This window comes from Narcine bancroftii, chromosome 6 (genome assembly GCF_036971445.1).
Source record: "Narcine bancroftii isolate sNarBan1 chromosome 6, sNarBan1.hap1, whole genome shotgun sequence".
In the NCBI taxonomy this organism is placed as follows: Eukaryota; Metazoa; Chordata; class Chondrichthyes; order Torpediniformes; family Narcinidae; genus Narcine; species Narcine bancroftii.
This window is the reverse complement of record NC_091474.1, coordinates 150,149,913-150,165,979: the sequence shown is the minus strand read 5'-3', so window position 1 is coordinate 150,165,979 and position 16,067 is coordinate 150,149,913. Positions and strand designations below refer to the sequence as shown.

At 37.8% G+C, this 16,067-nt stretch overlaps 1 protein-coding gene across 3 annotated transcripts in view; it reads left to right on the top strand.

Annotated features, from left to right (window-relative positions):
• The window catches only part of nbas (NBAS subunit of NRZ tethering complex), a 292,652-nt gene that overhangs the window by 26,132 nt on the left and 250,453 nt on the right, over positions 1 to 16,067 (top strand). For all 3 annotated transcript variants that reach the window (XR_011340415.1, XM_069886343.1, XM_069886344.1), the window contains exons 12-18: positions 2,295 to 2,423; positions 4,144 to 4,207; positions 4,566 to 4,759; positions 5,844 to 6,098; positions 14,232 to 14,357; positions 14,851 to 15,002; positions 15,459 to 15,596. Coding sequence is in view for 2 of the 3 variants with exons in the window: in XM_069886343.1 (XP_069742444.1) it covers positions 2,295 to 2,423; positions 4,144 to 4,207; positions 4,566 to 4,759; positions 5,844 to 6,098; positions 14,232 to 14,357; positions 14,851 to 15,002; positions 15,459 to 15,596 (1,058 nt within the window). In the remaining variant the exon portion in view is untranslated. The remainder of the gene's footprint in view (positions 1 to 2,294; positions 2,424 to 4,143; positions 4,208 to 4,565; positions 4,760 to 5,843; positions 6,099 to 14,231; positions 14,358 to 14,850; positions 15,003 to 15,458; positions 15,597 to 16,067) is intronic.

Below are 16,067 nucleotides of genomic sequence, written 5' to 3'. Positions count from 1 at the left end.
GTCCTCTGTTGTTCATAATTTATATTAATGATTTGGATGATGGACCGGTTAACTGGGTAAGTAAATATGCAGATGATAGGAAAATAGGGGGAGTGGTGGATAGCGAGGAAGGTTTTCAGGGATTACAGAGGGATTTGGTTTGTCTGGAAAATTGGGCTGAAAGATGGCAGATGGAATTTAATGTAGAGAAGCGTGAGGTGCTTCATTTCGGAAAAAAATAATCAAAAGATGACTTTTGTAAAGGGGAGGACATTAGTAAAGAGGAGGACATTGGGGAATGCACAAGAACAAAGAGACCTTGGAGTTATGGTGCAGCGTTCCTTGAAGGTGGATTCCCATGTTGACAGGGTGGTTAAGAAGGCATTTGGTATGTAGGCCTTCAAAAATCATAGCATAGAGTATAGGAGCTAGGAAGTGATGCTACGACTGTTTAAGGCGTTGGTGAGGCCAGGTTTGGAGTATTGTGTTCAGTTCTGGTCTCTATATTAGGAAGGATATAGATAAGGTAGAGAGGGTGCAGAAAAGATTTACAAGGATGTTGCCTGGCTTAAAATACGTAGAGTACAGAGAAAGATTGAAGAGGTTAGGACTTTATTCATTGGAATATAGATGGTTGAGAGGGGATTTGATAGAGGTGTTTAAAATTATGAAGGGAATAGATAGACTAGATGCAAGTAGACTCTTCCCCCTGAGAGCAGGGGAGGTTAAAAAAAAAAGGACACAAGTTGAGGGTAAGGGGGCAAAATTTTAGGAGAAACATTAGAGGGTGCTTCTTCACTCAGAGAGTGGTGGCTGAATGGAATAATCTTCTAGAGGAAATAGTTGAGACAGAGTCAATTCTTTCATTTAAGTGGAGGTTGGGTATATACATGGATAGGAGGGGGTTGGAGTGTTATGGGCGGAAAATAGGTGGGGAGATCTAGCGGAGTTATTTGAGTGAACCGGCGTGGACTTGAAGGGCAGAGATGGCCTGTTTCCATGCATAAACTGTTATATATGTTACAAATGAGACATAACCATCCTTGCACCCAAAGCTATGTTGTCCATCTTTAATATATATGTTTCTCCAAATGTGAGTAGATCCTTTCCCTAAGAATCTTTTCCACCAATTTCCTTCCAATTGATTCAAAGGCCTACAATTTCTTGATATGACCCTGTTACTCTTCCTTAACAAAGAACAATATTGGCTATTTTCTAGTCCTCTGAAAGTTCAACTGTGGCTTAACTGGTGATTAAAAAAATCTGTCAAGATCTCAGCAATCTCCTCTCTTGCTTTTCTCAAGATCGTATTAGACCTGGGAACTTATCCACCTTAATATTCTTTATAACGTCCATTACCTCCTCCTTGATATCAACAGACTATAGAATATCATCCTACTCTTCCTGATTTCGCTAACCCTCACATCCTTCTCCTTGGAGAATACTGATGTGAAGTATTTATTTTGTATCTCACTCATTTCCTCTGGCTCCAGACACCAATTCCCTTCTTTTGTTCTTGTGTCCTACCATGTCCTGAGTTATCTTCATGTTTTTAATGTATGTGTAAAAATCTCTGGAGTTCTACTTTATCCTACTCACCAAGGACATTTCATGGCCCTTTTAACCCTCTTGATTTCATGCTTTCTTTATAGTCCCTCCCTGTCTGATTTCAGCTTCTGATATTTCATAGATGCTACCTTTATCTTTTTGACTAAGATTTTCACATTATCCAAGATTCTTGAATCTTGCAATTCTTTCTTTCTCACAACATCTTGGTCCTGAAATCTGACTTGCTGGTCTTTAATCGGCACTCACCACTCCACATTTCAGATTCAGACTTGCCAAATAAAAGCTGGTTCCCTCCTACTCTCCCCAACTCTTGTACTGTTGTAATGAGCCTTTCCCCAAATTAGCATGCTCCCTTGTGTTCCAGTCTTATCCATATTCAGAACTAATTTAAGGAGTTATTATTAAGGAGTTCCTCCAATGCTTTCCCGCTGAAACTCTGATCATTTGACCAGGCTCATTTCCCAATACAAAGCCCAATATGGCCTCTTCCCTGTTGAATTACCTTCATACTGTGGCACAAATCCCTCCTGGAAGTACCTAAGAAATTCTGCCTGATCAAAACCTCTGGTACTCAGGGAATCCCAGTCAATATTGGAGAAATGCAACTACACTGTGACTTTTGCAGCTTTGAATAATTGGCCCACCATATGTTGGGACATCTCCAGGGATTGCACTTTTTAAAAATTCCTAAGGTCTACCCATATTGCTTCACTGGATAAGCCCTCAAGATGTTCAATGTCTTGCAGGATGGTGTTTTCAAAATGAGTTTATCTCCTGAGGGAACACTCTTGGCAGCCATCCATCTCTCTGGGCAGCTGTCTTTATGGGAAATTCCTTCTTTGAGGCAACAGAAAGAATGGAAACAGGAAATACAGGTGAGGATGAACATTTTAATTCAGAAGAAAAAAATGTAGCTCCCTGATATCTTGTTTATAACCAATAAGAACCCTCACATTTTTGATGCTTCAAGGTTTATAAACTAAGTATTAAAAGACCACATTAGATTTATTTTATATAAGCTAAGTATTAAAAGGCCACATTAAATTTATTTTTTGCTGTCTGGGAAATTTTCCATGTCATTGGATAAATGCCAGATTGGTGACTAACGAGAAGAATGACAGGTTCAGGAGCACACATTTTCAAGATTATGACCAGAACAATATATGTACAGGATTATATACAGTATAGACAAGGCAGTGTCTTTGGTTCATTGATCATTCAGAAATATGATGGCAGCAGCAGCTGTCCTTGTGCCATTGAGTGCTTGTCTTCAGGCTTTTTTACCCTTTTTGCCGAGGGTAGCAGAGTGAAAAGGGCATGCTGTATGCTTAAAAGACCACTTCCTATATATGTCCCTGACTGGAGTGAAGTCTAGTGCCTGTGATGTTGTAGGCCAAGTTAACAACTCTGGATTTTTTTCTTGTTCTGAGCGTTGGCATCTCCATACCAGACAGTGATGCAACCAGTCAGAAAGCTCTCCTGTAGAAGTTTTCGAGAGTCTTCAGTGACGTACTGAATCTCCTCAAATATCTCACAAAGTATAGTTGCTGGCGAGTCTTTTTTGTAATTATATTCACATGGAGGCTCCAGGACAGATCCTCAGAGCTGTTGGCACCCAGGAATTTGAGGTTCCTGACTTCTCCACTGCTGACACCTCGATGAAGTCTAGTTCGTGTATTCCTGATTTCCTCCTGTAGTCCATAATCATCTGTGTTGCTGATGTTGAGTGCAAGGTTGTTGCTGTGACCCCTCTCAATGAGCTGATCTCTGTCCTTCCTGTACGCTTCCTCATTGCCGTCTGTGATTTTTCCAACAGTTGTGTCATTGGTAAATTGATCGATAGCATTTGAATTGTGCCTAGCTACACAATCATAGGTCAAGAGAGTGAATAGAGTAGTGGACCAAGCATGCATCCTTGAGGTGCCCCTATGTTGATCAGTGAGGAGGAGTTGTTTCCAATTCGTACTGACTGGTCTTCCGATGAATGTATCAGTTGCAGAATTATATCGCCTTTAGGAAGAATTAGATTGGTATTAATTTTAACCTTTTCATTATGATGAAGGTTCTTGTATGAAATTTTGATGAAGAAATGCTTACAAAATTATTTATTTGTATTCCATTGGTGACATGATGGTTTTGTTCCAAGGTCTGGGCAAATTGCGTGCACTACGCTTTAAGTGGAAAGACGATTATCATTATCTCATGTAATTGTTAAAATGTAGAAATGTCTGAATATTGTTTAGAAATGTTGTTAGGAAGTTTGTAGTTTCTGCAGTTCAGAGCATTTTCTTGCAGATCAATTAATCATTGTTATATAGGTTGCTTTCCTTTGCCCATCAATAGCACATTTAATTCAGACAGCTTCATGTTATGCCAAGCAGTAGTTTTACTTTCAGATTGATCATAACTGCTATGAGATAATTTAACAAATATAATTTATTGGTCAAGTGCACTGGATATATTACTATCCAAGTTTGTAATGACTTTAATAGTTATAAAAGGACAATAATATTTCAAATTTCTAGTATAAATCTTGTTGATTTTTTTTTGCTATGAATAAAATGTTTATAACTTCCATATTTTTTGTTTCCCCAGGATGGATTTGATGCCATTAATCCTGAGTGGTTAAAATCAATGGAAAAAAGGAGAAAAATGAAGGGTAAGATATTTTGAATAATGGCAAGATATATCTTAAAATTTTTTTGACTATTTTGTTCAATAATTTAATTTTGCAGATTATCTTTGAACAGAGTTGTGAATAAAATCCACGATTGTCTGATGTCAAGTCTTCACGAAAACCATTTTAAGTCACAGTGGTATCCAAACGTAACACCAAAGGCAGAATGCTGCAGACTAAAAAATGGAGAAAATGCTAGTGCTTCTTACCTAGTCAGACAACAACATGTCTGCCCAGCATTTTCAATATTAAATTTTCTTTCTTAGATGTTTAACAATCTATTTAAACTTGTATTATTTAATAATCTTAGAAGAACATGAATTTTTACATTATCCTCCAGACAGATCATCATTTTATCCTCTCATTGATGTAAACTGGTGGGCTGATTATGGAGTCATTCTGGCTCGCTGTTCTGGTGCTCTTACTGTTTCCTCTGTGAAAACATTGAAAAACTTGCTTGGACAGTCTTGTGAATGGTTTGAACCTTCACCTCAAGTTACTGCAGCCCATGACGGAAGCTTTATGAGTTTAGAGGTACTGATTATATGGATTTATATTAAAATTGTGATTGTCTATGACTTTAAAAATGTACCTTATAAAAGATTAGTAATTTTTCAACTTCAACTTCCATGTCTTTTATTACATTTTAATCAGTTTTTTTTATCAATATGAATATTTTCAATTGACCTGACTTCTTTTCCTCACCATGTTACTGAAGACATTCACAGAATAATTCCCCTCCCAATAAAGACACACATTTTGATACAACTTACTTTCCCATCTCCAACCCCTTTCTTCCCATAATTAACTGATTGCATTGTCATCTCCCATATCCTAGTCCAATGTTCCCTGCACTTCATTTATTTGAATGTCTCCAGCCAGGGTTTTGCTTCTGTTAAGAGTACCAAGATTGCCTGGGTGAAGGAGAATCAGTATCTCATCTCATTTATCTTGCTCTTTCTGTTGCTTTTGGCTCCAGCTATAATCTCCAATAACTCTTTACTGTCATCCATTGAGATGACCCCACCACACTTGCTTGGGAATCATTTATAGATTTCCAATGATTTATTATTAGAGATCTGTAATTCTAGGTCGAGAATTCACTTTACTCATCTATATTTTTTTCCTTGGTGAGATCATTTGTATGGATATGCATGGATCCCTTAAACACGTGCCTGATTACTAGGAAAGAAAAATCTGCACCACAGACATTGTCAGACTTTTGGGAACCGCTTGAAGAGTATTTTTATTTTAGAACTGAGTGAAATATCTCGGCTTTAATGGGATCTTTTTTTTAAACAGTTATAAACTCTGAAACTACCATTTGTGGATGTGTCCAATCTCCTTTGCATGGATTTTTATTCTATCTCTGCTTCCTTGTTCCTTGCTGCATTAATTAAGAATAGAATCTCACAAGAAGGAGCTAGATGTTTATTTGTTTCCCTAAGTAATTGTATGAATATAGTATTATCTCAATATTTTCTGAAATAGTCGGTAACAAGCCTCACATTATTTGTAGCAAAAATATGATTTTGCTTCACGACAAGATCTTTCTATAATGTTTGTTCAGGAAATTGGCTTCATTGAATTGTTAAACTTCAATGTTTATCCTTTGCAGTGTGAAGTAAAGCTAGCTCTCAAGAGGCATCGTTTAGAAGGTAATTCATTGGACAGTGAGGGTGAGGAAGATTCTGACTCTGATTATGAATCCTCTGCCAAATCTCAATACTTTGGCTATGTAAAGCAGGGCCTGTATTACTTGACCGAAATGGAGAGATTTGCACCTCCTCGCAAACGACCACGAACAATCACCAAAACTTACAGACTAGTAAGTTTGAGATCCACCACTCCAGAGGAGCTTTATCAAAGAAAGGTCAGTATAAATTTGCAAAAACAAAACCCAAAAACATATTGAAAGGTTGTTTGAAATGCTTTACTCACTTTACACCTATGACTGTTTAGCACCGTACAACAATAACGCCACCTATAAATTTGCCGACAATATCACATAGTGGGATGTATAAAGGAAGGTGATGAGTTAGCATGCAAGATTGAAAACTTGGGTGAATGCTGTACCAATAACAACCTTGCACTCAATGTCACCAAAATTAAGGAGCTGGTTGTTGACTTCAGGAAAGGAAACCCAGAGGTGTACAATCCAGTGATCATTGGGCAACTAGAGGTGGAGAAGGTGAGCAAATTTAGGTTCTTCGGAGTCATTATCTCGGAGGATCCAACACCCCAATGATATTGTGAAAGCACGTCAGCGCCTCTACTTTCTCAGTTTGCGAAGGTTTGGTATGACACCAGAAACCTTGGCAAATTTTGACAGAGGTATGGTGGAAAGTGTGCTGACTGGTTGCATTACGTTCTGGTATGGAAACACCAATACCCCTGAGCATAAAGCCCTCCAAAAGGTAATGGACACAGCTCAAGACATCACAGACAAATCTTCCCCACTATTGAGTTCATATACAGGGAATGCTGCTGTCAGAGGGCAGCGGCAATCATCAAAGACCCACATCACCCAGCACACATTGTTCTTGCTGCTGCCATCAGGAAAGAGGTATAGTTGCCACAAGACTGACACCAACAGGTTCAGAAACAGTGGCTACCCTCCCACCATCAGACTCCTCAACGACAAACTCAATCAGAGATTCATTTAAGGCCTCTTGTGCACTTTATTGGTTTTCTTTTGTTCTCTCTGTAGTTAGTTTGTTTTCTTTCATTATCTGTCTAGTTATTTTATTTGTTTACATGTTTATGCTATGTACAGTTTATTTTTTGCATTACCAATTAGTGGTAATTCTGCCGTGCCCGCAGGAAAAAAGAATCTCAGGGTTGTATCTGATGTCATATATGTGCTCTGACAATAAACCTGAAATCTAATTCCAAGCAAGATTGGTGATTGCACCAGATGAATTATGGTTGATTTGTAAACAATATGAGATAACCAATGTAATAATAAAATATTCCTGGATCACAGTGCCATTAGTGATACTTTGATAATTATACTGAGCATGAAAGATCTGCTATATAAATTAAAAATGCTGGACATACTTAGCAAGTCAGGTAAAATCTGCTGAGATTGAAACAAGAGTTAATATTTCAGGATTAATGACTCACACCTCCCAGAAAAATTACTTGGATATTATTGAAGGTATTGGTACTGAGCCGACTATGATTTCACAAAGCTATCTGTCAGATCTTTTCAAGACAATGAATTATTAATTATAAAAAAACTTTATTAATACTACCCATTTCAGAAACAGCCAATTGTTTTTGATTTAAAAAAAAACTCAGTATAAATTCCTATTAATACATTTAAAATGTAATAACATGTACTTGGATCTTTTCACCAGAGGCCAATGGCATCCAAGTTTTGTATAAGCCTGTGTCTGTTTTGCAGAAAGATTCCTGTATTTGATTAGATTTCTCCTGTGCATTTTAATTTGGCAGTAGCTGATAGATGTTGGTATTTTGAATTGCAACACCAAAGCATTAAGTATGGAATTTCATTTAATAATCAGGTTTCCAGTATGATTTGAGTGCAAAGCATTCAAAAATGAACAATGTGTAATATCTACCTCTGTGCAATTCCTCAGGAGATTAATTGGTAGATTGGATTAATAGTATGAACAGATAAATTATACAAATGCACAAAGCTCATTTATTGCTACTTAAAATATAAAAGTAACAGTTATGTTATCAGTGGTTTTCTCTCCCAATTTAGCCCGATAACATTCCTTAATTATTATTTTGTTTTTCATGATTAATTGTAATGATGTGATCTATAGTACATTTCTGATTATCTGAAACTGCTCAGGACCGGACATGTATTGGTGTCCCTCATTGTTTCAGATGACTAAGATATGGCTTTAAGCAGCCCACTATCATCAGCAGAATACTTATATTGGCCAATGCTCATCCCCGACACCTCCCCACTGCCATTGCCGCTCCTGCCTGGGAGCCTGAGGTCCCCACTCCTGCTGCTGTTCCTGATTCCCTGATACCTCCCCACCGTGGCCCCCACTCCTGCGCAGGGGCCCACTCTCCTTGATGACGCCGGGACAGTGGAGAACTAAACGCAGTAGAGGATAAAGAAGAAGTGGAAAGAGAACAGGGAAGGAGTTACCTGAAACGAGGACAATCTCCTCATGCGCTGCCTGACCTGCTGAGTTCCTCCAACCGCTCCCTAATGTTACCAAATTGGCACTAACAGCATATCAGAGCCCGACATGAGCACGTCAGGTGAGAATTTTTTTCAACTTGTGATGTCACGTTGCCACCAAAAGGTTTTTCGGATAATTGAGATTTTTGGTTAAGTGGTTTTCGGATAATCGTAAATGTAATGTATATTGTAAGATTTTAAATAAATAATGTTGATCATTTCCCAGTATGTTGCCTGATAACTCAGAAATCTACTTTGGATATTTTTTTCTTACAAGGACTTCATCAGAAGTGGTTGCACCCAAATTTGAGGGGCAAAAACAAAAGAAAAGTCCTTTTTATACCACTGTTTCATTATCAGAATCTAATTTTTAAACAACTATAAGAACCTTTTTGAGCTATAGTAAATGTGATTTCTAACATTAAGTACATTTCCTTGATTGTGTGTTGATGATAAAGTTGAGATCACCCAATATCCCTGCCAGGGCAGTAGTTCCTAAAGTCTATAGGGATGAAATTTTAGCCTTGGCCTATAGCACACCCTTGGGTGGTCATCTTGGTGTAAGGAAAACTATATTTCAGATTATGAAACAACTCTATTGGCCTAGTTTAAGAAAAGATGTGACATTTTTATGGACATGCATTTGTCAGGTTGTGGGTAAACCCAAGCAGGTCCCCCCAGTAGCTCTATGATAACCCATTCCTGCTTTTGACAAACCCTTTTCTAAAGTTATTGTGGATTGTGCTGGTGTATTGCCCAAGACAAAAGCTGGGAATCCGTATCTGTTAACTCATTTGTACAGCCTCCAGGTTTCCAGAAGCTGTACCACTTAGAAATATTAAAGTTAAAGCTGTGTCAAAAGCTCTTATAAAATTTTTCACTTCAGTTGGTTTGCCTAAAGAGATTTAATCAGACCAGAGAAGTAATTTCACGTTGGGGCTGTTTCACCAGATAGTTTATAAATTGGGAACTAACCAGATCACATCATTTGCATATCATTCAGAATCTCAAGGGGCCTTGGAGAGGTTCTATTCGACCCTCAAAAGCATGAAGAGGACCTATTGCTTTGAAAATGAGAAGGACTGGGATGAGGGTGTCCATTTTCTTTTTGTAGTGAGTCTGTGCAAGAATCTTTAAGCTTTAGCCCACACATGTCAAACTCTGGCCCGCGGGCCAAATTTGGCCCGCGATATAATTATATTTGGCCAGCAAGATCATATTAAATATATATTAGAGTTGGCCCGCTGGCCGCCGCGCAAGTATAGCACATGCACAGCAGCAAGCACCACCATAGTAGTGTTTAGCACTTCCACAGCAGGGACAGCAGTACACCGTTATAGTTAACGGGAACGTTAATTAGATATTCACAGCGGCGCCGATACAACGGACCCGCCACCTAGCTACAACAGACCCGCCGCCTAGCTCCAACGGACCCGCCGCCTAGCTACAACGGACCGGCCGCCTAACTGCAACGGACCCGCTGCCTAGCTACAATGGACCCGCCGCCTAGCTCCATGTGGCTGGATGTGGTGGGTCACCTCCGCGTCTCCTTGAGCTTCATCTGTGGGTGGGTGCTGCTGGGCATCGGACTTTCCGCTGGGGTGGAGGTCGCGGACGAGTTCTACTGCTCTCGTGGTATTTCCGGTGAGATGGCGAGACCAGCGGGGACTCCTTGGGCTGTTGGCGGCGGTTGCGGCAGGCGGAGGCGGGAGCGGAGGAAGGAGAGGGGGCGGGGGGGAATACCGCTCGGGTTTGCTGGCTGGGCTGGGGAGGGCTCCCTGCAGACCTCCGCTCCCTGGCATGCTTCTCGGCAACGTGCGATCCTTGGCTTAAAGGCTAGAGAGAAATATTATTTATTGAATATTTTATTTCTTATTTGTTAATGCTTCTTATGGAAAAAGTTTAACCAAAACTATTATTAAACATTTATTTTAATAAGAAAAAGTTTAACATTACATATGTTGAGAGAAAACATGCAGATGTTGTTGAAAATTTTCAATAAATATTTAGTTCGGCCCTCGACTTAGTCCAAGTTTTTAATTTTGGCCCTCGGTGAATTTGAGTTTGACACCCCTGCTTTAGCCCTTTTGAGCTGGTGTTTGTACGCCAAGTTAGAAAACCATTAGTGTTGTTGAAGAACAATGGGTTAATGAGGGGATGTGCAGTTGAATTTGTTAGATTATGTTTTAAAGTTTAAAGATCATTTGCAGAAAGTCTGTAAATTAACTCAAGAGAATTTGAAAACGGTTCAAGGCAAAATGAAGGTTTGGTATGATGAGGCTAGGGTGAGAACTTTTAAACTGAGGGATAAAATATTAATGCTTTTCCCAACAAATTCCAATCCCTTTGGGCTTAATTTTCAGGTCAGAGCACCTCAAAGTTGAGAACCATTGGTTTATAGCATACCAATGTTTTTATTGATGATTTGGTTATGGGGAATGACACCTGAGAAACACATATCTCTGAGTTAGAGAAATTGTTTGACAAACTTTCAAAAGCAAACCTTACTGTTAATTTAGCTGAATGTGAATTTGGCCATACTACTGTGATTTATCTTGATTATGTTGTTGGTCAAAGCAAGTTGGCATCTGTTCAGGCAAAAGTTCAGATAATTTCTGAGTTTCCCATTGCCATGGGTAAGAAAGCTGTTAGGAGTTTTTGGGAATGGTAGGGTATTGTAGAAAGTTCTGTAAATATTTTGCTGATGTCGCCCTTCCTTTGACTAACTTTCTTAAGAAGTGTGAAAAGTTTGTTTGGACGGAACTTTGTCAGGAAGCATTTGATAAACTGAAAGTCATTTTATGTCACCAGCCTGTGCTTACCGGTAAGTCACCTGACTTTGAGAAGCCATTTTCTTTACCAGTAGATGGTAGTGATGAATATGTGGGAACAGTGCTATTACAAAAGAAGGGTGGTGATGATATTGACCTTCCAAAGGCTGACTTATCTCAGAAATTCAATGATCATCAAAAGAATTATTCTACCATAGAAAAAAAATTATTATCACTTGTACTGTCTTTGCAGCATTTTGATGTTTACGTCTACACACCTCAGGGATCACTTGTGCATACTAACCATAATCCCTTGGTATTCGGGAGTAAAATGAAAAACAAAAATAGACAATTGTTAAACTGGAGTATAATTCTGTATGAATATGATTTAATGATAACATATTAGAGGCAAATAGACAATTGTTAAACTGGAGTATAATTCTGTATGAATATAATTTAATGATAACATATTAGAGGCAAAGATAATGCATTTGCTTATTGCCTTTCAAGATGTTAAGTTTGCAATGTTTCACAGCAAATTGAAACTTATGTATCTGCTGCTTAAAAATGTTAAATTTGTCTATTATATATAACAATAGTGAATGTATTATTTCAAATATTCAGTTGCAGTTAAAATGTTGCTCTTACAGATCAAACATTTCTTTGTTGGGTGGAGGTATTATGAGCTCCTGTCTCATTTAGTATGATATCACTTTAAAGGCTAGTTCAGGTTGCAACCATTCACAGGTTTGGAGAGACAGTGTGGCATCAGCTAGTACAAGCATATGCAAATCCACTACTTTGAAGAGGAGAAAGAACATTGGGTGCTTTTTTTCCCATGGACCAAGATGTGTGGAACACTGAAGGAACAGCACTTTATGACCAGCATCCATCTCATTGAACATAGAGCAAGAATGACTCTCTGTGATAATGGACAATTTGGCTGATTCTCCGTCAAGGGAATTATTGAATCCCCACCGTGACCAAAAGAAAGGCCATCTTGGTTGACCCCTACCGAGTTTTTGGAACATTGTGGAAGTCCCTCATTTTATTTTCACCTACGCAAGGAAAAGAGGAGTTGTGGTAACCGTTTCTTCAAAAGGATATTTCTCTGGAAGAAACTCAACGTGGATTTGTGAGTTTTTGACTGTCCGGTCACTCAGTCTCTCCTAAGGGGAGTTGTGACAATTGTTCATACGAAAGGATAGTTCTCTGGAAGAAGCTCGACAGGGATTTGAGTTTTTGGCTGTGTGGTCACTCATTCTCTCCCATCTCCTTTGTGATTTCTTCTGTGCATCAGTTTAAAAGTCTGCGTTTTGACAATGGATTTCTAAGATTGAACTTTGGAATGAGTTTCAAAAATGGTGCCTCAGCTGTAATGGTTTAGTATCTCTCTCTCTCTCTCACATGCGCGCACACACTTGTGCACAAACACACAGTTGGGCTTGATATGACTAATATGTTATATTATTAGTAGTTATTGATAAATTTAGTGTTTTAAAAGAAAAACAATAGCACTGCCTTGGTGAATTTCCATTGCTGCTGTTTTGCCTCATACCATGAGTAGTATGGGTCAGTAAAATTCAGTCCAAATCGGCATGAAATGATGCATTTGAGAGGTAATTACAGATTAGATTAGCAGGAGAGGTAACTAGGTTGGCATACATGCATATTTACCATAGCAGAATAGAAGAGCAGGCAAGTTATATATTACATCTTGAATTTTCTATCCAATTTTGGTCACCACACTTCTGAAGGATAGTGGGTTACTGTCTAGGCTAACGTTATTTTCTTTGGAACAAACAAAGAGTAGGGGAAATGTAGTTGAGCTGTGAGGCGACCAAAAAGAAGTGACCTTCCTTTGCAGAGAAGCCAATAACTGGAAGGCATAGACTTAAATGGATTGGTAGAAAGGACTTGAGGGGGAAAAAAAATCACAATGGTGATGAGGGGAAAAGCACCAAAGATGTCTCAAGGATAATTGGATGAATATGTGATAAATCATTTAAGGCCATGGCATGGATAATTGAATTAGCTGAAGTTTCTCAATTATGGCAGGCATGACTTGATTTTATTTTCCTGCTGTCAGTGTGAATCATTTGCATCCCAGGACTTACTGCCTCATGAAATATTAGGTGCATTTAATATTAGATAGGGAAAACATTTTTTATATATTCTTCCATGGTTCGTGGACATCTAGCAAGGCCTACATTTATTGCTCATGCTTGAGTCACTTGCTTGGTCATTTCAGAGGACTGTTAAGTCAACCATATAGATCTGTAGATCTGAAATCACAGACGATACTGGAAAAGAATGACTTATTGCCTTCCTTAAAGGGCAGTTAATGTATCTGGTAGACTCCTATGAAAATCTCATAGTTATGTAATCATCATTGCTGGCAATAAAATTTTATTCCATTTTTATATTGAATTGATTAAAGAATTTATACAAAATGATAATGAATTGGCAAAAATCAAGAAAACTAAACAAAAATTGATCTCATTGGGCAGAAAGATTGTTTTAGTTTTAATTCCAAACATCATAAATATGGATATGCATTGTATGTTAAAGAAGCAAGAAAGATGAATGCTGGAACCTTGACCAAACAAAAAGAAGCTGGAAGAACTTGACAAATCAGGCAGCATCCATGAAGAGAAAGGGACGGTCTGTGTTTCAGAAAAAAAACACTGAATTGAATTCCCATTCTGTCTCCTTTTGCACAAACATGATAAATTCTTACCTCGTCCTTCATCATATCCAATTAACATCTTTTGTTGGTCTAGATTCCTCCTCCTTTGTATTCTGAGACTTTCTGAGATTTCCTGCTTCTTGCTTATTCCTTAAAGAAGGGCTCAGTCCTGAAATTTCACCAATGCATCTTTGTCTCTTGTAGACACTGAAAAGACCAGCTAAGTTCCTCCAGCATTTTGGTGTGTTTGTTTTATTCAAGGTCAATGTTTCAGGTCTTAAATATTTCTGCCTGACCTATAGAGTTCCTTCAATTTCTCTGTTTGTTATCTATCATATATATTTGATTTTTTCATTTTAAACAATATTCCTTCAGATTGATAATGAAGAATATGGTGAAGCTTTGGCTCTTGCACAAGCCTATGACCTTGACAGTGACCTAGTATACCAAAGACAATGGAGAAAATCGCCTGTTAATATTGCTTCTATTCAGGACTACCTGGTATGTTTATGCACATTGTTAAAATGTTTCATATCTGATTACCCAAATACCGTATCTTTAATATTAAAGAAATGTTGCTTTTTGCTCAGTAAGTTGCCCTGTTTTTGATTGCAGTCAGATTTTTTTCAACGTGCATCAATCATAGTGTCCTTTTTCTTGTTGATGTGTGCATTAAAATGTTTGCTTTCGTGGACTTTCCTGATAACTAGTTCTGTTTGCTAAGATTTTTTGCATTTTATAGTTAAGTCTGAATTCCTCATTTAGAGTTTTTTGAGTTATTGCTTAACAGTTTTGAACTTCATATCTAAAATAAACCCTGCATGTGGCCTCAAAACTACAACTTGCACCAATTTCTGAGTTACGTTTTCAATGTTTTTCATCAAATTTTGTCAAATCATGCAGCTTTGTTGTTATTGATTTAAGTCACTTATGTTCTATTTTTCATCATGGGAGCATGTCAGTTATTTAAAAATAGTCACCAATCATTCCACAGAGTAAAATTAAGAAACGTTCCTGGGTCCTGCACGAATGTGTGGAAAGAGTACCTGAAAATGTTGATGCGGCCAGAGAGTTGCTTCAGTATGGTCTGAAAGGCACTGACCTTGAAGCACTTATTGCCATTGGGAAAAGAGAAGATAAAGGCAGGTTTGTCAGTTCATTTTTGTAACTATACAACTTTCTCCTCCTCCTCCTCCCCCAACCATGCAACATTAAATTATATTTTCTAATTGAATTTGTTTTATTTTTAACGTTTATCGATAAATTGGTTGATGCTCATAAGCCAGCATGTTGTAACTGATTGAAGCCACAATAGTTCCACTTTAATTATTTGAATCTTATTAAGTGGAATATTTCATGGATATCTTCACAACATCTATAAAATCTACTGTTTCACTGCAACCCTTTGAAAATATAGGCAACAGAAGCAATAATTTTGCAGAATGTTATAAAATCTGGCAGTAAACTAGTATATTAATCTTTGAGCTGATAGAATTATTGCAGTTCATTACAAAAGTAGTTGGTCTGTAATTGTGTATATAATAGAATTTGAAACACCACATGTTTCCAGGGAGTATTTTTTTTCACTTTTGATTTTAACAGATTCATTTTGTCTGGAGATTTGGACATTGATGAACTTCCCTATGAGGATTACATGTCACCAATTGAAGAGATGCAGAGAAGAAAAGAGAAAGAGGCTACAAAGAGGAGGAAGCTGCTCCAACTCATTGATTTTTCCATGTGAGTCCAATTGTTGCTTTTTAGGCTGGGATTTCAGTTTCCTTAGAAATTAGGAATAATTGTAAAATCTGTTTTTTTTTAATTATTCTTCTCTCCTCATTGACCTGTCGTGGCAAAGCTTATGAATTTTTTTCATACCTATCTGCTGTTGCCTCAAAAGATGATCAGAAATACAGACATTGCTTTTTCAGAGATGACTGTTTTTGTTTTGCATATGTAAATGCTGTAAGATTGTATTTGAGTGTCTGTTCATGTGGCCCAAGGGTTTAAAGATGAAAAACTCACTGAATCTATTATTTCATGTTTGTTCATTTTCAAGGAAACTGCTTAGTCTTGAAATTATAAGCTTGAGAAAGAACTTGAGGCAGTTTAAGGCAAACCTATGTGGGAACAAATGGCATGATGTGGCAATAAGACATTTTATGTAATTGAAATGAGACAGTGTAGTGCTTCAAATGGAAGAGTTTATTC